The 26163-nt window shown below is 42.4% G+C and overlaps 1 protein-coding gene across 3 annotated transcripts in view; it reads right to left on the bottom strand.

Annotated features, from left to right (window-relative positions):
• Positions 1-10461: 10461 nt before the first annotated feature.
• IL7R (interleukin 7 receptor) overlaps positions 10462-26163 on the bottom strand; it is a 32845-nt gene continuing 17143 nt past the window's right edge. For 2 of the 3 annotated variants that reach the window (XM_055422184.2, XM_055422185.2), the window contains exons 3-8: positions 25624-25781; positions 19785-19942; positions 17326-17494; positions 15630-15723; positions 14656-14731; positions 10462-14112 (exon numbers count right to left, since the gene is read on the bottom strand). In XM_055422184.2, the coding sequence (XP_055278159.1) occupies positions 13609-14112; positions 14656-14731; positions 15630-15723; positions 17326-17494; positions 19785-19942; positions 25624-25781 (1159 nt within the window). In that variant the 3' untranslated portion in view covers positions 10462-13608. Of the gene's footprint in view, positions 14113-14651; positions 14732-15629; positions 15724-17325; positions 17495-19784; positions 19943-25623; positions 25782-26163 lie in introns of those variants that run through there. The other variant, XM_088827648.1, reaches the window with a different exon arrangement.

Genomic DNA, 26163 nt, shown 5'->3' with positions numbered 1-26163 from the left:
TAAATAAGCAGGGTGACAATATACAGCCTTGATGTACTCCTTTTCCTATTTGGAACCAGTCTGTTGTTCCATGTCCAGTTCTAACTGTTACTTCCTGACCTGCATACAGGTTTCTCAAGAGGCAGGTCAGATGGTCTGGTATTCCCAGCTCTTGAAGATTTTTCCACAGTTTGCTGTGATCCACATGGTCAAAGGCTTTGGCGTAGTCAATAAAGCAGAAGTAGATGTTTTTCTGGAACTATCTTGCTTTTTTGATGATCCAATGGATGTTGGCAATTTGATCTCTGGTTCCTCTGCCTTTTCTAAATCTAGCTTGAACATCTGGAAATTCATGGTTCATATACTGTTGAAGCCTGGCTTGGAGAATTTTCAGAATTACTTTGCTAGCATGTGATATGAGTACAATTGTGCAGTGGTTTGAGCACTCTTGGACATTGACTTTCTTTGGGATTGGAATGAAGACTGACCTTTTCCAGTTCTGTGGCCACTGTTGAGTTTTCCAAATTTGCTGGCCTGTTGAGTGCAGCGGTTTTGCAGCATCATCTTTTAGAATTTGAAATAGCTCAACTGGAATTCTATCACCTCCACTAGCTGTGTTTGTAGTGATACTTCCTAAGGCCCACTTGACTTCACATTCCAAGATGTCTGGCTCTACGTGAGTGATCACACCATTGTGATTATCTGGGTCATGATGATCTTTTTTGTAAAGTTCTTCTGTGTATTCTTGCCACCTCTCTTAATATCTTCTGCTTCTGTTAGGTCCATACCATTTCTGTCTTTTATTTTGGCCATCTTTGCGTGAAATGTTTTCATCATACCATGATGAAATTGGTATCTCTAATTTTCTTGAAGAGATCTCTAGTCTTTCCTGTTCTATTGTTTTCCTCCATTTCTTTGCATTGATCACTTAGGAAGCCTTTCTTTTCTCTCCTTGCTATTCTTTGGAACTCTGCATTCAAAGGGTATATCTTTCCTTTTCTCCTTTGCTTTTCACTTCTCTTCTTTCCACAGCTATGTGTAAGGCCTCCTCTGACAACCACTTTGCCTTTTTGCATTTCTTTTTCTTGGGGATGGTCTTGATCACTGCCTCCTGTACAATGTCATGAACCTCTGTCCATAGTTCATCAGGCACTCTGTCAATCAGATCTAGTCCCTTAAATCTATTTCTCACTTCCACTGTATAATCGTAAGGGATTTGATTTAGGTCATACCTGAATGGTCAAGTGGTTTTCCGTACTTTCTTCAATTTTCGTCTGAATTTGGCAATAAGGAGTTCATGATCTGAGCCACAGCCAGCTTCTGGCCTTGTTTTTGCTGACTGTATAGAACTTCTCCATCTTTGGCTGCAAAGAATATAATCAGTCTGTTTTCGGTGTTGACCATCTGGTGATGTTCATGTGTAGAGTCTTCTCTTGTGTTGTTGGAAGAGAGTGTTTACTATGACCAGTGCGTTCTCTTGGCAAAACTCTATTAGCCTTTGCCCTGCTTCATTCTGTACTCCAAGGCCAATTTTACTGGTTACTCTAGGTATTTCTTGACTTCTACTTTTGCATTGAAGTCCCCTATAATGAAATGGACATCTTTTTTGGGTATTAGTTCTAGAAGGTCTTGTATGTCTTCATAGAACCATTCAGCTTCTTCAGCATTACTGGTTGGGGCATAGACTTGGATTACTGTGATACTGAATGGTTTTTGTTGGAAATGAACAGAGATCATTCTGTCGTTTTTGAGATTGCATCCAAGTACTGCATTTCATACTCTTTCGTTGACTACATGGGCTACTCCATTTTCTTCTAAGGGATTCTTGCCCACAGTAGCATATATATAATGATCATCTGAGTTAAATTAACCCATTCCAGTCCATTTTAGTTTGCTGATTCCTAAAATGTTGATGTTCACTTTTATCATCTCCTGTTTGACCACTTCCAATTTGCCTTGATTCATGGGCCTCACTTTCCTGGTTCCTATGCAATATTGCTCTTTATAGCATTGGACTTTACTTCCATCACCAGTCACATCCACAACTGGGTGTTGTTTTTGCTTTGGCTCCATCTCTTCATTCTTTCTAAAGTTTTTCTCCACTGATCTCCAGTAGCATATTGGGGACCTACTGACCTCAGGAGTTCATCTTTCAGGGTCCTATCTTTTTGCCTTTTCATAGTGTTCATGGGGTTATCAAAGCAAGAATACTGAAGTGGTTTGCTATTCCCTTCTCCAGTGGACCATGTTTTGTCAGAACTCTCCACCATGAACCGTCTCTCTTGGGTGGCCCTACATGCTCATAGTTTCACTCATATACAAGGCTGTGGTCCAGGTGATCAGACTGGATAGTTTTCTGTGATTGTGGTTTTCAGTCTGTCTGCCCTCTGATGGAGAAGGATTAGAGGCTTATGGAAGCTTCCTGATGGGAGAGATTGACTGAGGGGGAAACTGGGTCTTGTTATGATGGGTGCAGCCATACTCAGAAAATCGTTAATTTTCTGTTGAGGGCGGGGCTGTGTTCCCTCCCTGTTATTTGACCTGAAGCCAAACTATGGTGGAGGTAATGAAGATAATGGGTACCTCCTTCAAAAGGTGCCATGCACGCACTGCTACACTCAGTGCCCCTTCAGCAGGCCACTGCCAACCCACGCCTCTGCCGGAGACACCTGGAAACTCACAGGCAAGTCTGGGTCAATCTCTTCTGGGGTCACTGCTCCTTTCTCCTGGGTCCTGGTGTGCACAAAGTTCTGTTTGTGCCCTCCAAGAGTCTGTTTCCCCAGTCCTGGGTAAGTTCTGGTGGCTCCATGGTGGGATTAATGGTGACCTCCTCCAAGAGGTCTTGTGTCATACCCAGGTCTGCTGCACCCAGAGCCCCTGCCCCTGTGACAGTCCAGTGCTGACCCATACCTCCACAGGAGACACTCAAACACAGTTCTGTCTCAAATACAGTTCTGGCTAGAGGTAACTCAAGCTTTCTTGGAATTCCCACATTAAGCTGTTCTATGGTTCTTCCGTCTGGTATGTGGTGGGGGAGGGTGTAACTCAGATCACACGGGTTATTCCTGAGATGTCTGCTGTCTCTTTTTTCAGGGTCTCTTATGCTAAAGCTGAAACTCCAATACTTTGGCCACCTCATGAGATGAGTTGACTCACTGGAAAAGAGTCTGATGCTAGGAGGGATTGGGGGTGGGAGGAGATGGGGACAACAGAGAATGAGATGGCTGGATGGCATCACCGACTCTATGGACATGAGTTTGAGTGAACTCTGGGAGTTGGTGATGGACAGGGAGGCCTGGCATGCTGTGGTTCATGGGGTCGCAAAGAGTTGGACACGACTGAGTGACTGAACTGAACTGAAATGAACTATACCGAGTGAATCTCAGCAGCTTGTCTATCATACTTGTGATATGACAACTTTTAAAAAATTAGTATTTATTGGTGTATAGTTGTTTTACATGAAGAAGGAAATGGCAACCCACTCCAGTATCATTATCTAGAGAATCCCATGGATAGAGGAGGCTGGAGGGCTACAGCCAATGGGGTCACAGAGTCAGACATGATTTAGCAACTGAACAACAAAAACAAGAGTTGATTTACAATTTTGTGTTAGTTTCTATGATACAGCAAAGTGAAACAGTTATACATATATCAGTATACATAGCTATTCCTTTTTAGATTCTTTCCCCATCTAAGCCATTACAGAGTACTGTCTAGAGTTCCCTGTGCTATATAGTAGGTTCTTACTAGTTATCTGCTTTATATATAGTAGTAGGTGTATGTCAGTCCTAATCTCCCAATTTATCTTTCTTCCTCTTTTCCTTCTTGGTAATCATAGCTTTGTTTTCTACAACTATGACTCTGTATCTGTCTTATAAATAAATGCATTTGTACCATTTGTCATAGTCCAAAATCACTGTGGATGCTGATTGCAGCCGTGAAATTAAAAGACACTTACTCCTTGGAAGGAAAGTTATGACCAACCTAGATAGCATATTAAAAAGCAGAGACATTATGTTGCCAACAAAGGTCCGTCTAGTCAAGGCTATGGTTTTTCCCGTGGTCATGTATGGATGTGAGAGTTGGACTGTGAAGAAAGCTGGTCGCCAAAGAATTGATGCTTTTGAACTGTGGTGCTGGAGAAGACTCTTGAGAGTCCCTTGGACTGCAAGGAGATCCAACCAGTCCATCCTAAAGGAGATCAGTTCTGGTTGTTCATTGGAAGGACTGATGCTAAAGCTGAGACTCCAATACTTTGGCCATCTGAGGTGAAGAGTTGACTCACTGGAAAAGACTCTGATGCTGGGAAAGGTTGGGGGCAGGAGGAGAAGGGGACGACAGAGAATGAGATGGCTGGATGGCATCACCGACTCAATGGACATGAGTTTGAGTGAACTCCGGGAGTTGGTGATGGACAGGGAGGCTTGGCATGCTGTGATTCATGGGGTTGCAAAGAGTCAGACACAACTGAGCGACTGAAATGAACTGAACTGAACTGAACATACAAGTGATAGCACATGATATATTTTGTCTTTCTCTGTCTGACTTCACTCAGTATGACAATCTCTAGGTCCATCCATATTGCTGTAAATGACATTGTGTGTGTGTTAGTTGCTCAGCTGTGTCTGACTCTTTGTGACCTCATGGACTGTAGCCCTCCAGGCTCCTCTGTGTACGGGATTCTCCAGGCAAGAATACTAGAGTGGGCAGCTGTTCCAGGGGAAGTTCCCAACCCAGGGATTGAACCCAGGTCTCCTGATTGCAGATTCTTATAGTCTGAGCCACCAGGGAAGGCCCAAATGGCCTTACTTCATTCTTTTTATGACTGCATAGTATTCCATTGCATATATATGTACGACATCTTTATCCGTTTCTCTGCTGATAGACATTTAATTTAACATTGTGAGGTGACAAAGGGAGTAAGTGAGGAGTTCACTTTTGAGAAAGCTATGGACATTTAAGGGAGAAATACAACAGGCATTTGGATAGTCATTCATCCATTCGATCAATAAATACTTATTTAGCACATACTGCTCTAGGTGCTGGGAATTTAGCCTTGAGCAAAAGAAATATGATATATTTACTTATGAAAGTTCAATATAGAAGACAAAATTCTGAAGTTCAAAGTGTAGGTCTGGATGATAGGAAAATCCTGAAGGTGAAAGAGCCAATTAATAAAAAAGGCAAATGTACAGGTTGACCGAAGGAGTAAGTTTCTGGAGATGAGGGAAGGACTGAGGTAAAGGACATTAATGGTGATATTGTCTTCTACTGAGGGAGGGGCAGCCCATTTTTGATGAGGGAAAGAGTTGGTAGAGGTATATGGGGATTGGGGAGTTTTGTAGATAGATATAGTAGACAGAGAGGAGACCCACCTTATGACTTGGTTTTCTTAAAGTAATGGCATAATCATCTTCTGAGATTGAAAAGGACTGAAATTCAGTGGAGGACTTGATGTGAAGCTTTGTTTAGTGATGGAGTACGTTGGCATAGGGTGCTGCCAGATAAATCAAGAAAAATACAAATTTGTAAGGACTCTGTTTGGCATCCTTGTGAGATTTTTTTTACTAGAATAGACCATCAGAGTCATGCAGGCTCCTCTTCAACATGTATTTTTCTATATGATATTTGGAATAACATATATATGTATATATATATAAATGTACATGTTGTGGAAGGGAAGACTACACATCAGTTATTAAATATGATTATTTCTTAGGAGTAGGATTGGGGAGCAAAATCTTCTACTTGTTACACAATATATGTCTATGTTTCTTAAATTGTAGGGAAGAGGCAAGTGTTATTTTAATAATGAAATATTAATAAATACTTAATGAAGTAACTCAGCACATGAAAATATTGTAATCAAAGACCTTAATGAAGTCTTTGTGCCTTTTACTGTACTTTTAAAATTTGATTCACATGTGTTTCCAAATATGCAATCATTTCATCTGCCAATACTGATCATTTCATTTCCTTCTGTGTAGTATTCACACTTCTTACTTTTTTCCTTGTCTGCTTGCATTTTCCAGAATTTCTAGGACAATGTTAAATGTGATGACAATGGAATTTCCTTTGTGTTATCTCTAAATTCAATGGAGTATAACTTTTAATATTTCACCATTGAGCATGATCCTAGTTTATGTTCTATTCTTATTTTACTAAAGCTTCATGTTTAAAAAAATCCTAAGTGCCACTTAGATCTACTTTGGCAGTTTCATACTATAATTCATAAAAGTTGATTGATAAGTTTAAAAAGGGATTTCACAGCATAGCATATTCATGAATATTTTGCTGAAGCGTGTATTAAACCCCTATCTAATTAAACTATTTCATAGGATATAAAGTAATATTTCACTATTTTCAGTGGGTAACAGTGTTTTTAGCTTCATACCAAAATGTTTTCTGATTATTTCCCATTTTATCTAATGACTAGTGCAGCAACTTTGCAGCAACTAATTTGTTAGTTAAAAAGAAAAGTCTCTGCAAGTTCTTTTCTCCTTCTTAATGGGAAATCTTTACCCAGAGTAGAAAGGCATTGGCCCTCAATGATTTACGGTTTAGGAATCCACAAGATTAAAACTCCAGTGTCCAGCACTGGAACTTTATTTTTCAAACCTCTGTGGCTTTGCAAGTTGTTTGAGTCTCATTTCACCTGTGTCTTGAACAGTGTTAACATGTCTCTTGGACCCACCAGACCAGGTTTTACGCATCACACTTTCTCTGTTTGAAAAACTGCCTCATTGCGATCTATAAACAAATCTCACACAAATGCCACAAGTTATTAAAATTTAGAAACTAAGTTAGACTTCAAATATGGATCTAAAATACACTAAATAAATGAGCAAACAAAACTAAATGTAGATATTCATCAAAGAAAGGAAGCTTTGGAAAATTCTTCCTTGCCTTACCCCACCCTTTTGTTTCTCCACTTCTGTGGTTATGGTGGTTAAGAGTGCAGCTGGGGAGGTAACTGGAAGAGAAAACTGACTCCTTGCACGTGGCTGCCCAGATGGGCTATTCTCTCAGGGATGCTGTGCCTGCCTCTGCCTAGCCTGGCTTTCTTCTGTCTCGAATGGTGACGAGGAATTATCTTGACTAATACAACATCATTCACTAACATTGATTCATTCAATATGTTTGTGATTGAGTGTCTTCTAGATTTATGATTGAGTACCTTCTAGATTTTAGACACTGTGTTTAGCAGCAGACATAAACCCCAAGTAAGGCACAGTCCTGTCAGGGTACTCAGAAGCATGTAGGGGCATCAGACAAATTGTTGTTTAGTTGGTCAGTTGTGTCCAACGCTTCTGCGATCCCATGGACTGTAGCCTGCTAAGCTCCTCTGTTCATGGGATTTCCTAGGCAAGAATACTGGATTGGATTGCTGTTTTCTTCTCCAGGGGATTTTCCTGACCCAGAGATTGGACCTACGTCTCCTGAATTGGCTGGTGGATTCTTTACTACTGAGCCACCAGGGAATCTCATCAGACAAGATAGGCAAAAACAAATCAATGTGGTGACAATAGGGGTAAATATAAGGTGGTATAAGTTTCCTTCATAAACCCTGACACATATGATATTTATTGTGTCATATGTCTAATTAAATTGGAGAAGGAAATGGCAACCCACTCCAGTGTTCTTGCCTGGAGAATCCCAGGGATGACGGAGCCTGGTGGGCTGCCGTCTATGGGGTCGCACAGAGTCGGACACGACTGAAGTGACTTAGCAGCATGTCTAATTAAAATCCTCCGAAGTACCCTCTTCCCCCATCAGTTCAGTTAAGTTTAGTCACTCAGTTGTGTCTGACTCTTTACAACCCCATGGACTGCAAGACTCCAGGCCTCCCTGTCCATCACCTACTCCTGGAGCTTGCTCAAACTCATGTCCATCAAGTCGGTGATGCCATCCAACAGTCTTATCCTCTTTTGTCCCCTTCTGGTCCTGCCTTCAATCTTTCCCAGCATTAAGGCCTTTTCTAATGAGTCAGTTCTTCACATCAGGTGAACAAAGGATTGGAGCTTCAGCTTTATCATCAGTCCTTCCAATGAATATTCAGGACTGATTTCCATTAGAATTGACTGGTTTGATCTCCTTGCAGTCGAAGGGACTCTCAAGAGTCTACTCCAACACCACAGTTTAAAAGCACCAATTGTTTGGTGTTCAGTTTTCTTTATAGTCCAACTCTCACATCCATACACGACTACTGGAAAAACCATATCTCTGACTAGATGGACCTTTGGCAAAGTAATATCTCTGCTTTTTAATATGCTGTCTAGGTTGGTCATAGCTTTTCTTACAAGGAGGAAGTGTCTTAATTTCATGACTGCAGTCACCATCTGCAGTGATTTTGGAGCCTAAGAAAATAAAGTCTCTCACTGTTTCCACAGTTTCCCCATCTATTGCCATGAAGTGATGGGGCCAGATGCCATGATCTTAGTTTTCTGAATGTTGAGTTTTAAGCCAACTTTTTCACTCTCCTCTTTCACTTTCATCAAAAGGCTCTTCAGTTCTTCTTCACTTTCTGCCATAAGGGTGGTGTTATCTGTGTATCTGAGGTTATTGATATTTCTCCTGGCAATCTTGATTCTAGCTTGTGCTTCACCCAGCCTGGCATTTCGCATGATGTCCTCTGCATATAAGTTTAACAAGCAGGGTGACAATATACAGCCTTGACGTACTCCTTTCCCAATTTGGAGCCAGTCTGTTGTTCCATGTCCAGTTCTAACTATTGATTCTTGACCTGCATACATATTTCTCAGGAGACAGGTAAGGTGGTCTGATATGCCCATCTCTTGAATAATTTTCCCCCGTACATTACATCAAAACTTCTTAGACTGGCATGCCAAATGCTTAACCACTGGTCCCATCAGTACTGCCAAGTGCCATCTCATTAATCACTCACCATACTCTCTGGACCAAGGATGCTAAGTTAACATGCCCAAAGACAGCTTCCACTGAACCATGTGCTGAATGAACTGCCCTACTCCATTCTCTCTTTGAGATACTTTGACTCCTATATTGGAACTCGGGTGCTGGCAGGATTCCTCCTAGAGCCCAACAAGTAAGATATAAACTCACTCAAGTCAGCTGTGTGTTCCCAAACTCGTTTAGGCCTGTTGGACTTCATACTGTAATTACAGGATGCAAGCTGGGCAAATGTAAGTACGCATGAAAAGACTGCTGTTGATCCTGGAGAACTACCTCAAATGGTTTGAAAAGACTCGCTGAAGTCATGCTGAAAGATTGCTTGCAAACAAGGGGGAAAAGAGATGGTAAAAGACTGGAGTGGAGAGACACTTTAAAAGCCTATGCATCTACACTTAGTTATCTTAGAAAGTGTTTGAAAATATTTTTTCCATTTTAAAGAAAGCAGAACTAGAAGGAGGGGCTACTGGCATTTGTCACTTAAGAAAGACACTGTGGAACTACAATCAATGGCCCAGAGGAATAGCCTTGGCCTTGTAATAAAAAAGGGCTAAATGGGCATGCACTCATATGTTTTAAATTTAAATAAGATGTTCAAGGTAACTATGTATTATTTTTCATGAAAGCGTCCTGTGTCTAACTTACAGAAGTGACCGCCAACACCCTGCTCTTCCCAACTGAGACAGATAAGACAGCGTCTCCTGTATTTGTAACTCCCCAGATGGTTCAGGAGCTGCCTCAGCTCCATCACTGCTGAGCAAGCTGTTTCCTCTGCTGGGAAATGCCCTCTTTCTGCTCCAGGCTCTGTTAGCTGATACTCTCCTACCTACGTTGCACTGACTTCACGTTACTTCTTCGTGGTTGTTGCTATTGTTCAGTGGCTCATTCGTGTCTGATTCTTTGTGACCCCATGGACTGCAGCACATCAGGTGTCCCCGTCCTTCGTCATCTTTCGGAATTTGCTCAAACTCATGCCCATTGAGTCCACGATACCATCCAACCATCTCAACTTCTGTTGCCCTCTTCTCCTCTTGCCCTCAATCTCTCCCAGCATCAGGGTCTTTTCCGCTGAGTTGGCTCTTAGTATCAGATGGTCAAAGTATTGGAGCTTCAGCTTCAGCATCAGTCCTTCCAATGAATATTCAGGGTTGATTTCCTTTAGGATTGATTCCTTTTCTGCTCAAATTAGCCAGAGTTAGCAGCTATTGCTTAAAACTAAGGTTCACGATTCATATTGTGACTCGTTGCTTTGGTACAACATTGTTAACTGTTGCTCTGTGTCTTCGTTCCTGTGTGATTATGAGCTGGAAATATCCCATCTTATCTCTGTAACCCCAGAGTCCAGACTAGGGCAGAGTAATGCAGAGCAGATCCTCAACAAATTGCTACTTCATTGATTTACAAATGAATGACTTAACTGATGAAAAAAGTTTCCGATGAAAACCCCAGGCCATAAAATGACAGCAAATGACCCTGATATGTCTCCAGTGGCTGAGGAGAAGTGTGGCCCATTCTAGTTAGCCTTCTATTCCTATTTCAAGAAGACAAGGGCAGTCACAGAGAGTTCTGTAGCATTTAATTAAATATATGATTGTAACACACGTCGGATACATGTAATATACTTAGCAGCTCTGCAGAATGTTTGTAATGCATGTGGAAGTACACAGTCAAGTCAGAGACTTTCAGTGTAGTGAACAATGGATATTTCAAAGAATACCTTCAAAGAAAAACCACTGGACTGGCAGAAATGCCATCCAATCTGCATCATTCTAGCTGTCTGATCACATATGCTCACCATCTTCCTGGCCAATTCCAAGTCTTGTAGTCTCTCTCAAAACAGTCCATACCTGACTTTTCTGAAGCCAATTCCCCTGAAAATCAGAATGAAGGTAAAATGTCTGTCGAATAAGCCAAGGTCTTCTAGCTTCAGATATGGTTTTTGACTGACCAATTTTGCTGCCTAATTATCAATTTTCATTTAATGCTATAAGAACTAACAGTTTACATCTCTGATTTATACACTGTCTCTGACCAGGAATTTTTCTGTCTTAATGAGATCCCAAAGGAGGTTGGTCAGAACAAATTTGTCATCTTACATTATACATTGTCCCTGAGTACATAATCAAGCGTTAGCAGCAGTTATGATTATAAGAGTATGATACATAGATTTTACATACCTCTGGTAACAGATAGACATTCACACACTGAATTCAAATGATAATGTGTCAAATAACATTAAAACAGGATTTTAAAGCTGGAGGGAACTTGATCTTCCTTGAGACCTATCCCCTTCTTTCTTTGAGAGATGATTTATTTACATGAGGGATACAAAGTTCCACCTTCCAGTCCTGACTTGACATGTAAGGTTGAGTAATTTACCTGTCCTGTCATCCTAGTTTTCACACAAGGCAAAGATAATGATAATAAGTAAATAGGACCTCTGTGACTAAGGTTCAAGAGGGCTAGCTTGGGTGTGAGGTTTCCTGTAATAACCTGTTCCGAGAGACTTGATTCACATTTCTCCAGAAGGTAAAGACCCCACATCTACCTGTTGGCAAATGTCTTCTGCTAACATGCCAGGCAGATTCTGCTTTTCCTCCACACAGAAGGGCACCCCTTCTTGTGGCATTTTCCCTGACTGTCTTCCAACAGGGTCCTTTAAACATGCCTCCATTACAGCATTTTGTGTTATTATAACCACTCATTTTTAAAGCTATCTTTTATTAGATATTTAAGGGCAGGTTCCCAATCTCATTTGACTTAGACCTCCCAGACTACCATTGTGGCTGGCACAGAGCAAGCTTTCCATAAATACATATCAAGAAAACTAAATGGATAATGCTTACGGAAGTGGTTTGAAAAATCACAAAAGTTCTGAGTAAATCTAAGGGATTATGGGACTATAGTTATTACTACTGATTCAGAGAAAAGGCCTTGGAAGGCACAACTCTGCACTGATCTGATTATCATTAGGAATCTAAGCCAAAGATAAGGTCTATTAGTCCACTATTTAAAACTCCCTTCAGAGACATCACAAAATAAAACCAACACAAAAATTAAAAAAAATTAAAAACACTTAGTCTCCTACCCAAACAAACTAAAAACAGAACAAAAAAAAAGCGAAATGTAAACAACAACAACAACCAACTCCCAAACAACAGCATTGGTCTTAGACCAGTGTCCTTCGTGGTCTGGGTACACCCAGAGTCAGGGTTGTGTTGGGGGTGGTCTGGGGATCTGTGGAAAGGGATCAACTGTACTCCCCTGAGCTGAGAGTGCTCTGCTGGCTTGACTTGGCTTGAGACAGTCTCTAATTATTTATTTGGACCAAGAAATGCAAGAAGACACACATCATATATTCTCTAAACCTTCAAGAACATGGTCACAATTGGCTCGTGTGCAGCATGGGCTTGTAATTCCTTCTCCCTGAAGTTTTTGGCAGTGTTCATACTGGTAGAAATTGGAGACAGCCGATGTATTTGGGTTGAGGAGTCTCTACACACAGAGGAGAGTTTGCCCTGGCTCGTTGCTCGAATATACCAGACTCAGTAAGAGGTTCTCCCATTATCAAGGGAGGCCATTGGGTGGGAGGAGCAAGAGGGTCCTAACAGTAAGTAACAGTAGAAATTCTGGGCTTCTGGTTGATACTTCTTTAAGCACTTGTTAGGAAAAATGGAATGAAGTGAGCGTTGCGGCTTTTTTTAGACATGGCTGGTTATGGTGCTTCATACATCATGAGCCCACTCCCCTCCACCATCTTCCTTGTAGCTCTTTTAGCTCCAGTGACCATAGGTGCCCATTTTCCTGGGACATTTCAGTTTACAATTATTGTCCTGGGGTGATAACATAACTTTCCTTTTCACTTGCAAAAGTGACTCAGTTTGGACAATGCATTATACCAGGGGTCCCCGACCTCCATAATCTAATGCCTGATGATCTGAAGTGGAGCTGATGTGATCATAACAGAAATAAAGTGCAAAATAAATGTAATGCCCTTGAATCATCCTGAAACCATTCCCACCCCTACCGCATCATCCTTGGAAAAGCTGTCTTCCATGAATCCGGTTTCTGGTGCCAAAAAGTTTGGAGACAACTACATTATAGAGTGACCAGGATCTAGGTGAAGTTTGGCACTGGACAGTAGAACAGTCCCTAACTGTGGAAGGCATGTGACTTGGAAGAGACTCCAGTTAGACTCCTGGGCAGCAAATCTTGATGCTACCTCTTGCTGAGTGGGGAACATGGACAGATTAATTTAAGCCACAGTTTCATCACCTGTGACACAGGGAATAATGCTAATTGATCCCACCTCCCAGGATTACTGCGAGGACGCAGTGAGACAAGATGTGCAGAGCGCGTAGCACAGCACTGTGTACACAGAGTCCTGATCATGGTATCCAATACTCTGTTCTCCTTTCCCTCTTTCTTCCCTTGCTCCCTTTCTGTCCTCCCCAACCCTCTGTCATTTCCTCCATCCTTCCTTTCCCTCTTTCCCTTTCTTCTTTTCTGAAAGAAATGAATCATCGCATTGCCTGAAACAGAATGCCCCTGTCTCCTGCCTCCAGCCACAGAAGTGCTGCTTCAGAATCCTGTGACCACATAGAGGGGCCACGTTCCATTTGTTTGTTTGTGCTGTGGGGGAGAGTGGGACTCAGTCATCTTCGTTCATCATGATGGTTCTGATCTTGGGTTTCTTACAAGTCACTGGTTTTGGTAGAAGCTGGACATGGTGACATAGGCTTCTTCTTGACTTGATCCCAAGGAAGTGAGGATGGGCTGCCCCTGGGCAACAGGGTTCAATGTCAGGATTCCGGGTTGGAATGGAAATGGAGGGGGCAGGGAGCTGTTTATAGTTCCAGGTCCGAGGAGCAGGTCCTGGTACACTAGAGGTCTGGCCTTGCCACCTTCCCTGCCGTTAGGAGACCTGGAGGAGGGGAGAGCAGGGGCATCACACACACTGGCATTCCCAGCCAGGCACCTGAATGGTGACTCTCCTCTGAAAATTTTAGGGGTAAGGCCTGCTTGCTCGGAGGGCCAGCTGGGACCCTGCATCCCGCCTCTGAGCCTCTGCTTCTCACTCTCCTCTAGCTGTGGAGGAAGAGGGTCTTGCAGGAAGCCTTCTGCTTCATCTCTAGCTTGAATGCCATCCACCTTATGAATCTGGCAGTCCAGGAAACTTTCAGGATTGAAACTCACATTCAAATTCTGCATCGAAAAAGGGAGAAGATATTAAGACTGCACCAGACAGACACATCACCAAATGATCTGTTCAGGAAAAGAGCTAAAGAACTTTCTGACAAGGGTTTACAGGGAATGTCAGAGAATTACCCACATTCTAGCTGACTTTCACTTTTCACTTTCACACATTGGAGAAGGAAATGGCAACCCACTCCAGTGTTCTTGCCTGGAGAATCCCAGGGACGGGAGAGCCTGGTGGGCTTCCGTCTATGGGGTCACACAGAGTCGAACACGACTGAAGTGACTTAGCAGCAGCAGCAGCAGCAGCAGCTGACTCTTTGCCTCTGGATGTAATGTTACATTTCAGCCTCCCTGGGGGAGCCCAGGAAATTCTGAGACTTGTATTGCATTTTAGTTTCCTACCTCCAGAAAGCTGCCGCTGGCATCATCTGAGGGACCCTAGTTATGTGATGCACAAAAGATCAGCACCTGAGGTTTAGCCTGTCTGCATCCTACAATGTCATTCTTGGCTATTGGGATGCCTTTGACAGAAGTACCAGAAGCACTCACTTTTTTTGGTTTCTTGCACAATTGTTCCAAAGTCTTCTTATGATCAGGGAGACTGGGCCATACGACAGGCTTAATTCTGAAATAAGAGGACACTGATGATGAAATGAAGGAGTAAGGAGCAGACACATAGATCCTCCCACTTATTCTGAGCTAGCAGTCACAAGAGAAGATTTTTTCCCTTGGCTCTGCCACACTAGGTGGATGACCTTGGACAAGTGACCTGCTTTCTCTGGGCCTCAGTGTCCCATTGGTCCATGGAGAGGTTGGACCAGAGACCATGGTCAGTGATCTACTCTGTGAACAAGGCAACAATGATATACCCCTGGGAAGAAGCCCCAGAGAAAAGGGACAATGAGGCTTGGCAATGGTGTAGCTGTGAAAGTAAAATCTGATCAGCTCATCTACTTCCCAGAATAGGCATTGTCATTTTACTCTTCTCTTCACTGGCAGCAACTTCTCTGTGCTGATTTTGGTGGAAGAGAGACATGTTTTCTAAGTTGCCCAGGGAGATTGCTTTAGGTTGGTACTTTCCAACTGGAGTATCTTGGGGATGTGTGACACTCTGGGGACATTTTGCTAAAACATTAATAACCTGATGGGTCGTGTCTAAATGATGAAACAAGCATGGCCTTCTTATGGGGCTGAAGGCAAAAGGGCCTTGAGTTTGTGTGCTGAAAACTTCAAAAACATCTGCATTTCCCAGGGTGCCTTCACTTGCACAAGCATTGTAGAGGGATGGTTCTTACTCTCTTAGGACACTTTAGTGGAAAGGTTTGAGAGGAAGGCTTGCCTTGTGTTCAGTTTATATATTTTACCTCTTGTGAAATTAACTATGGAAACTCGCCTGAGGATGAGGATGGGCACTGTAATTCCTAAGCTACCTTATTCCCCTTTGTAGTTTTCTTATCCATTAGAGCTCTGTCTGGTATCCCAAATAACCGTAACCACTCTCTTGATTAGTAAAAGAAATTCACCTTTTTTTCCATAACACACAGGCCAGAGTGACCATCAGAGCCACAGAGAAGAAGCTCAGAATGCTGATAGTTAGTAACACAGGATCCGTCTCCCCTGAAAGGCAAGGACAGATCTTGGTTAGTAGTCGTTAAGCATGTGATGGGGGAGACTTTCAGGATGCTTTGAGTTTATTGAATAACTTGAGCCCATTTAATATTTCTTGAAAGTGTCTTTTTCAGCAAAGAGGATGATGTACTAGCTGGGTGAATTAGAAAAGATAGAACTTATTGTTTTGCCAGGCAAAGGGGGTCACAGTGGGCTAATGCCCTCAAGACTATGTGGCCTGCCTTGGATGGGGGAATGAGAAGTCTTATAGTATTGAAAGAGCAGATCGTGATGAGCTTGTAGACATTCTTCTGAATGGTTGGTGATGAGGTAATGGGGAGTCAGCATCATCAACCTTCTGGTTCCCATCAGTCTAGGATCTATGTTCTGGAAGTTGGCAGTTTTCATCTGGTGGAGGTATGTTTCCTGTTAAAAACAACTTGGGAATATGTGTCAGATCTTTATCTGTAACTTTCAGAAAACTGTGAGTTGCTAATTCTGCTGTGTGGTGGATTTGTAACCTAAACTGCTTCCAGTTCACCAATCCAGTGGCTTCCCAGGTGGCTCAGTGGTAAAGAATCTGCCTGCCAATTCTGGAGACATGGATTCAATCCCTGGGTTGGGAAGATTCCTTGAGGAGGAAATGACTACCCACTCTAGTATTCTTGCCTGGAAAATCCTATGGACAGAGGAGCCTGGCAGGCAACAGTCCACAGGTTCACAAAGAGTGAGATACGATGGAGTGTTCAAGCACATCCCAGCCCAACAGCTATTTTATATTTATACATCTTTACATGTGCCAATTGCTAACTCTTGAGTCAGCTTTTTACTTCAAAAGACAAGGACACAGGGGCTTGTGCACAGTTTCAGCACTGACTTAGGTGACTAGGTCCAGAACACCTGTTACTTGAAATTTAAAAGGAACTCAGCATTAAAGATAGCAGCACCCCCTGCCCGACTCCCACCACCGTGAGAAAGAAGCTACAAGCAAGGGATAATGAGGGGATGCTCTTCCCTACAGTGGCCTCAGCAATTCCCAGGGTGACGAGAGGAGGCTGGTACTGCAGAGTGTTTCTGCCCTTCCCCCAAAGAGAAGGTATATGGGGGGGTGCTTTGGGTCCCCAGTGGTCTGCCTGCGCTTGTTCTTTGGTTCTTGTGGATGTTCTCAATTCTTAGACCCCTGGGATATCTTCATTCTTCTAGAAAAGGAGGCATGGGAAAGCCACATCAGCCTACCCATCTGCCATCTGCAAAGGTATTTATTCCCTAGAAGGGCCTTAGAGATATGGGGCATTGGGATCCCAGTCTGAACTGGTAAAACTAGAGGCAGTGGTGGTGTTTTTGTTCAGAACAAGAGGCTCCCAGGAGCTCCTAGGGACAGTAGAGTCCTGACAGCCTGTATCAGCCGAGCAGCTACTAGCAGTCCTGCTCCCATTCTGTCTACATTCTTCACAAAGGGGCAAAGACGGCAGGTCATTTTTCAAAGAAAGTGTAAGAATGCCCCCTGGGAGCCCTAACTTGCGGGTGCGTTTCATGTTTCTGGCTCTCACTGTCACTCACACACTTTGACAGATAAAGTCCTGGGGGGAACAGGTCCCAGTCACTTCTCACCTGTGCCATTGGTCTCCGGAGTTCTGAAGTGGAAACTTGGACTCCATTCACTCCAGAAGCCTTCAAAATAGTTGGCGTAAGGGATGGACCGAACTTTAATCTCATACATGGCATTGGGTTGTAGTTTTCTCTGTAGGAGCGTCAGTTTGGTACTGGTTAAATTCACACGCTGAGGAGAAAAACAGGCACTACATTTTTAAAGTGGAAAAAGAGGCGCTGGCCATGTCTCCCAAATCATTTCGAGCAGAGTGTCTTTTGTCATGCGGGCACTCTCTTGAGGCTGTCCCACATTAGTTAGACAAAGGGGCTCTGATGTGATGGGGCCAGCAGCAGAACTGGGGCAGAGCGAGCATGTGAGCTCACAAACGATGCTGCAGGTGGTCAAGGAGGGCAGTGAGGCAATGGGTCTCTATCTTTATTCAGGTGAGTTGGGCTCTCCCACTCGGGTATCAGTCACTCCCAGGCTCCCACCTTACTTTCTGCACTCCAGTATCTTCTTTTTCTTTCTCTCCCTTTTCACATCCCAAGGAGAGATGAAAGGGAATGGTAAGATTAGTGAGCAAGAATCATTTTCCTCTGGAGAGATGTCATTTTTCATCGTGAACAAATACAGAGACACAGTCTTTCCAACATTGCCTATCATCCTTAAGGGGAAAAAGTGCTCTATCAGTTTGATGGGACAAAGTAATACCCATCGTTATATTTGTATTTATTGGATTGTTCATTTTTTTATACTGATTTAAATTATATATTTCTTATTTTGTGAGACATTTCCAACTTCCTTACTAATTTTTCTATCATCCTTATTTGTCCTTTTCTTAATATTTTATAAGACATCTTTATATTTTAAGAATATTGACCATCTGTCAGTTGTATGTGTGGTAATTTAGGCCTAATTTCTAACTTGTTTTATGATTTTGATTATTGCATATGTTGATATTTATAAACATTTATTTTAATGTAGTTATATGTTTCCATGTTGTGTTTCTTTTACTGCTTTTATGCTTAGACTGTTCATCTTAGGATTCAGTTCAGTTCAGTCTCTCAGTCGTGTCCGACTCTTTGTGATCCCATGAATCACAGCACGCCAGGCCTCCCTGTCCATCACCAACTCCCGGAGTTCACTCAAACTCATGTCCATCGAGTCGGTGATGCCATCCAGCCATCTCTTTCTCTGTCGTCCCCGTCTCCTCCCACCCTCAATCTCTCCCAGCATCAGACTCTTTTCCAGTGAGTCAACTCATCGCATGAGGTGGCCAAAGTATTGGAGTTTCTATATAAACATTTATCGGTAAATTTTTTAGCCTGTTTGGAGTTTCACGTTTACATACTTTCTTTAAATCATTTTCTATTTTAATTTTTTTGTTATATGTGGCAAGTTAAGCATTAAACTTAATTTTTCCCAGTTAACTTATCTGGTACCATTTATTCAGAATTATTCCTTTCTCTGCTTTACCACTGATGCAGTTTTCAGATAAACACTAGAAGAGGACAGGCTCAAGGGCACCTACTAGTTTGTGTGTGTATGTGTCAGTGGAGATAGAAGGAGGTCTGGGGTGGGCATTACACTTATGTAAGTAGTTTATAGCAGCAAACTGCAAACACAAAAGACTGATCGTGGCCTGAGAAAGGAAAATAATAAGGATAAGTAGGATCTCTTTCGCCCTGAGAAAGCAACTGCTATCTGTCTTCTGTTAGTGTGATCAAAAAGGATGAAAGTTAAGCCAGTGACTTCAGAGGAACCTGAAGCCCTGAGACCTTCTAATTCTCTTCCATTTTCTCTTCAATACAGATTGTGGAGCCAGTCAGACCATTCCAACTGCAGCGACTCATTGAGTCTAAATAACCCTCCAGCTTATAAGGATGAAAATTAAGCTGTTACTTCCAGGATTTAAGAACTCAGACTTGAAAAATATTGAAGGACATATTGCATTTCCTCTCCTACTTACTTCAGGCTGTTTCCACAACTCCATCAAACCAGATCGTGGCTACAACGTGGTGACTTTTCTTTTTTTTTTTTGCCTGGTTTGCCTGTGAGAGTTGTGCTAAATGTGATTCTTTTTCAGGCTCCCAGATAAAGAGGATGAATTTGGTCTCAATCTATAATGGTTAATGTATGTCATTAAGAAACATTATAAAGACAAAAAATAGGGCAAGGAAAAAAATGAGAGCTAGGAAAAGAATGCGCCAGAGAAGATCCAGGTTTTGTGAAGTATAAACCTTTTACACTTTGGGGAGATTTTTTAAATAAAAGGCTCATTTCAAGCATAAAATTTCTAGGGACCTTTCTCAGGTAAAGGTACCTGTGAGATTATAAAATACATAGCATTAAGAAGTTTCTATTTTAGAGTTTTATATATTTTATAGTTTTTATATACTTTATACATATATCTTATTAAGATACTTTAATACACATCTGCATAAATTTTACAATGCATAAATGTAGTTGACCTACATACCATCCAATTATTTTCATTTTTTTCCTGACGATAGGCTACCTCATGTATTAATACTTTCACATACTTCTTCTGCAAGTGTGATGTATTAAATGTCACCACAAAGTCATTTGCTCCCTCACGATAGACGACTCTGACGTCAAAAGGAGCCTCAGGTTTAACTGGAAAGGAGAAAGAAATGAGGTCATTCTATAGGGTAATCAAGGAAACAGTTATAAAAGTTCATCTACTATGAAAGTCACATTCCTTTCTTGGATCAGTAAAAAACATTTCTTATTCTTCCCGGTTCAAAGCATGACTCCCTTGCAGTTGGGTGTGGTCTTGTGAAGGATGTGGGTGGAAGTGATGTGTACCATCTCCCATCCTGACCCAGAAACCCCACATGCATGACTACCTGCTGGATCCCCTTCCGCTACTTGGCGTCATAGGTGGAAGAGAGTGGAGCCACAGGATGAAGGAATCCTGAATGTTGCTTGAAGGAGCACCCCCCACAGGTTAGAAACACCCATTTTGGCTCTCACATCAGCAAGAAACAAACTCTATTGGAGAAATCTGTTTTAGGGCTTATTAGTTACAGTTGCTGGTACTGATTTTACGTGAAAACACATTCTCTTCCCCTTTTGAGTACTAGAGAACTTGTTACCAACTACCCCAAAACAAGAGTATTTGAACTTTGAGTATTCATTATTCCAATAAAACTAGGGGCCTTATACACCTAATCTCAGCTACATGGAAGCTGGGTGTTTGCATCCTGACCCTGGCTCATAACTTTTACTGTGACTGCTGCTGCCCACTCCTTCAGTCTTGTTTGCATTAGCTCTAAGTTCCTCTCTGGCTTCTTCCTCCTGTATACCTGCCTAGGATCACAGGCATTAGATATGAAATGTTGTTGGAGGAAGAGGTATTATTACAGGTTGAACAAATTCTGAGAAAGGTACTGAAATCCTAGGAGTGCATGTGTGTCAGGCCACCTCCCACCCTTGTCTTGGGGCTTCCCTGTCTTTACCTCTTTGCTGGTCTTTCACTAATGCCTGGGAAGTTAGTTGTATAGGGATGGGACAGCTACTTGTTTGCATGGCTGATTTCAGGCAGAACTTGGGGGTTGCATAGGTTAAAATCTAACCTAAACTTATTGTTCATGAGAGAGTGCGTGTTCATCACAATTTCACTCAGTAGATTGAGCTGGATTTCAGGCTATGTGAGTTGGGCTTTAAGACTGACTTACTGACCCATTAAATGAGCTCACATGTTGAAGTTTAACCCCCTTGTCATAATCACTTGTTTGTAGTGGTGGTTGCCTAAGTGTTTCCAGCCTTGATTCCCCTGCTGCTAAGTCACTTCAGTCATATCCGACTCTGTGCGACTCCATAGACGGAAGCCCACCAGGCTCCCCCGTCCCTGGGATTCTCCAGGCAAGAACACTGGAGTGGGTTGCCATTTCCTTCTCCAATGCATGAAAGTGAAAAGTGAAAGTGAAGTCGCTCAGTTGTGTTCACCTCTTAGCGACCCCATGGACTGCAGCCCACCAGGCTCCTCCATCCATGGGATTTTCCAGGCAAGAGTACTAGAGTGGAGTGCCATTGCCTTCTCCTGATTCCCCTAGAGGTACTGAAAAAGAGGAAGTGGTTCTTTCTTTACCCTTGGATATCTTGTGCAAGAGGAATTTTACCCTTTTTTACCCTCAGTTCAGTTCAGTTCAGTTCAGTCACTCAGTCGTGTCCAACTCTTTGCGACCCCATGAATCACAGCACGCCAGGCCTCCCTGTCCATCACAACTCCCGGAGTTCACTCAAACTCATGTCCATTGAGTCGGTGATGCCATCCAGCCATCTCATTCTCTGTCGTCCCCGTCTCCTCCCGCCCCCAATCCCTCCCAGCATCAGAGTTTTTTCTAGTGAGTCAACTCATCACATGAGGTGGCCAAAGTACTGGAGTTTCAGGTTTAGCATCAGTCCTTCCAATGAACACCCAGGATTGATATCCTTTAGAACCCTCAGGGGTGCTATAAAAAGGCAAGATACCCCAAAGGGAAGCAGGAGGAAAGGTAGTAACAGACCAACAGAGAAGACTGTCAGCTCTGACACCAGCCTCGCCAGTTCCTTCTTGCAGGCAGTGATTAAGAGTTACAATCTCAACAAAACCTCTGACATTGAATTCCTCGCCTCATTCCCATCTCCCAAGGCCTCTCAGTAATGGAAGAAGTGAGGGAAGAACAGGCAAATGTTGATTATACACATACTCAGTGTTAAGTTTACTTACACCATCCTGCATCAACGATCACTCAAAGCCACTATGCTGATGAGGAAACCAAGAGGTTAGCTCCAATAAGAAGTTCCAGGACCCAGAAAGGTGAGTTGAAAGAGAGTGTGAGTCATTCAGTCATGTCTGACTTTTTGCAACTCCATGGATTGAAGCTTCTCTGCCCATGGAATTCTTCAGGCAAGAATACTGGAGTGGGTAGCCATTCCCTTCTCCAGGTGATTTTCCTGACCCAGGAATCAAACCCAAGGCTTCTAAGGTGCAAATCTAAATCTGTTTCTTTCTGAGTCTCACTCTCCTTCAATTCATTTATTTTTAAAAATTTTATTTATTTATTTTACAGTAGTTTCTTATTGGTTATCTTTTTAAAATAAAGCAGTGTGTACATGTCAATCCCAACCTCCCAATCTATTCTTCCTCCCCACACTTCCGGCCTGGTAACCATAAATCTATTCTCTAAGTTCATTCTGTGAGTCTCTTTCTGTTTTGTAAATAAGTTCATTTGTATGGAGAACAGTATGGAGGTCCCTTCAAAAAGCTAAAAATAGAGCTTCCATATGAGCCAGCAATCCCACTCCTGGGCATACATCCAGAGAAAAGCATGGTTTGAAAGGATACATACACCCCAGTGTTCATTGCAGCACTGTTTGTAATAGCAAAGACATGGAAGCAATCTAAATGTCCCTTGAAAGATGAATGGATAAAGATGTGATACATATATACAGTGGAATATCACTCAGCCATTAAAAAGAGTGAAATGATGCCATTTGCAGCAACACAGATGGACCTGGAGATGATCAGACTAAGCGAAGTAAGTCAAACAGAGAAAGACAAATACGTGATAGCACTTATATGTGGAATCTAAAATAAATTGATACAAATGAACTTGCTCTCCTTCATTGAGCTTTCATTTCTGTGCCCCACTGTCTCCCACCAGCTTGCTCAGGCTCTCCCACACAGGTCTGCTTCTAGCCTCAAGGGTATGTTTGAGCAAATTAAAAAAAGGTGTTCATTCCTCAAGCAACATTTTAAAAACTTTATTTATTCTTCACACAAACTGAACTATTATATCAATTTACCTTGATTGAAAAGATAAGAAAAGGGGAGAAATAGAAAACTGTCCCTCCAGACTTACTGGGAGCTCACATCTAGAGAAAGGAGTATAAGTGACAGAGCAGCTGGTTTCTGGGGAGCTGGGCTCTGGGGAGTAATCAGAAGCATCCAATTTCAGTTTAGTTAAATGACAATTCTAGTAATGAGATGTCACATTAGGAACCAGAAGAAGATGCTACTGGGAGACGTCTTCACCACCACTCATCCTTGCCCCGCTGTGCTTTCTGAAGCCCCAGGGTGCTCACACCACCCCTTCACAGACCCGTGCTACCAATGGAGTGCACACCCTGTCTCTTCACTGGCCCCTCAGAGGAGGCAACTGATCAAGTTTGCTGTCTGCTGGGTGGTACGGAATGTGGATTTCTTAAAGCACTGGGTATATAAAATTTGGGGGCTTCCCAGGGGACAGGTTGCCATCAGGAGCCTGGGAGTGTGCCCTGAATGTTCACAGGCTCTAGCTCTAAGAGGCCTGTGAGTCCTGTGAGCTGGGTGGGTTTCTGTAGGAAGGGGCTCTCCTCTGGGGTTCCAGGACTCTGGCACAGGACAGAGTCTCTGCCCTCTCTGCCTGCTCTCCAAGACTGAACATGGATTTGCAGCGTAAATGGTGAACCTTTAGATATAGTGCTCTGTGCACAAACTGAACATCCATCCATAGAGGACGAGCCTCCAACCAACCAAAATGCAGCTTGCTTGTGTCCCATACTCAGAGACGCCCGGTCGAGCCACCCATCCGAGGCACATTGGTGGTGTCTACAGCCTCTTTTCTACTCTGCTTCTGTTTTTTCACAAGATGCTTGTTCACACATGAAACTTCTGTGTTCCCTCTACCATCTTCCATCTTAGTGGTACAAAGCTGAGAACTAGGCTCCAGGTTTCTCTTTGTCGTCTCTAATGAGTATTACTCCCTTACCTTTGATTTTCTTTCAGAAGGGTGAAGGGAGGGGTTGCAAATAGGGAGAGACAGAGCCACAGTATTTAAAGCCAGCAAAAAAAAAAAAAATGCACCCTTCAATCACTTTAAATAGTTTCCCCCTACATGTGTTGTTTCACTTGTCAATCTCCATAGGCAGAATGAATACAAGAACTTAGGATTCCATTGCACCAACATATCAAAACTGGCTTAGACATTTCCCCTCCACCAGGATATCTGAGGTTTTCAAGAAGAACCTTAGTCATCTCAGTGTCATAAATCTGTAAGTAATGGGAGAAAAACTTTTTGTGTCTATACTCCCAATCTATCAGATTTATTTGTTTGGTAAGTGAATGGAGAATTGGTAATTAATACTGACGTAACTGGGCTTCCAGTTGGTTTTGTGGTAAAGAATCCGCCTACCAATGAAGTAGGCATGAGTATGATCCCTAGGTCAGGAAGACCCCCTGGAGAAGGAAATGGCACTCCATCCCTGGGATTTCTCAGGCAAGAACACTAGAGTGGGTTGCCACTTCCTTCTCTGGGGAATCTTCCCTGACCCAGGAATTGAACCACTGTCTCCTGCTTGGCAGGCGGATTCTTTACCATGCGCCGCCTTGGAAGCTCCTTTAAAGACATAACTAAAATTTAATCAGTAGACTGAGTAAAACGGATTACTCTCTAAAATCTGGTAGCCCTTATTCAATCAGATGAAAGCTTTAAGAGGGAAGACTGAGATTCCCTGAAGAAGAAGCAATTCTGTCCTAAGAATGCAACATAGAATCACGGCTTGAGTTTTAAGACTGCCTGGTCTGCCCTCTGGAATTTCGACTCTTTCCTGTCCTCTGGAATATCCACTCTTGCTTGAAGTTTTAGCCTTCTTGGTCACCCTATAGGCTTCAGACCTTCCAGCTTCTACAACCATGATGGCTGATTCCTTAAAATAAATTTCTTTTTCTCATCTCTCCTCTCTATCTATCCTATTGTTTCAGTTTCCTCTGGGGAATTCTAATACAAAAGGCATATTTATATGTATGGCTGAATCCCTTCACGGTTCACTGGAAACTATCACAACATTGTTAATCAGCAATACTCCAATGAAAAATAAATTTTTTTTTTTAAAAAGGTATATTTACTTAAAAAAAAACTTGGTAATTTAGCTAAACACATTCAGAATACAGTAGGCATATGGGAGAAGATTACAAGGAATTCAGGAAAAGGTAAAGTGAGGTAGGAAAGGATGTGAGTAGGTAAAGTACTGGAGGCCCAACTCCAGCTAGACACTTCAAACAGATGAACGCTTCCTGCAGGCTGTAGATGCCAGTCACCCTTTTTCATAGCTGAATTTGAAGACCCTCAGCGTTTTCTCACAGTAAGAATTAATAATATCAGCTTCAAACTTTCATTTCTCTTTAAAAATTATGTGCACTAGAGAATTTGATCTTTTCTATTGTAAACAGTTTTCATGATTTGTCCACTTTTAACATCTGAAACTTTAGACACGGATATCTATCTTCAGATCAGAAAAATGACAACATACGCCCATATACAACTTCTTACCTATCTTGACTATGTTCATTTTTCTGCAAGTCAAGTTCTTTTTTTCAAGCTTCACGCATATTTTACTGTCTCCAATCAGTAAGAATTTCTTTGTCTTGAGGAAAAACCTCTCTTGCAGTTTATTAAAATTCAGGCAATCTACATCCAAAAGCGCACCACTGTAAAAACAAAAAAGGAATTTGTCTTAATTCAAGTATTATTATATAGAATGGAATAGCTTCACATCTACATTTCAGTTGTGTGGCTTTAAATATGTCCGTAGGGTAGATCCACATTTGAGAGTTCAGCTCTGTTCAGTCGCTCAGTCATATCTGACTCTGTGACCCCATGGGCTGCAGCATGCCAGTCCTCCCTGTCCATCACCAACTCCCGGGGTTTACTCAGACTCATGTCTATTGAGTTGGTGATGCCATCCAATGCCTCATCCTCTGTCATCCCCTTCTCCTCCTGCCTTCAATCTTTCCCAGCATCCGGGTCTTTTCAAATGAGTCAGTTCTTCACATCAGGTGGCCAAAGTATTGGAGTTTCAAGCTTTAGCAT

This window comes from Moschus berezovskii, chromosome 18 (assembly GCF_049115385.1).
Source record: "Moschus berezovskii isolate FMDL1 chromosome 18, NW_MosBer_1.0, whole genome shotgun sequence".
NCBI classification, from domain to species: Eukaryota; Metazoa; Chordata; class Mammalia; order Artiodactyla; family Moschidae; genus Moschus; species Moschus berezovskii.
The sequence above is the reverse complement of the archived record's forward strand: the minus strand, read 5'-3'. Positions and strand labels throughout refer to the sequence as shown.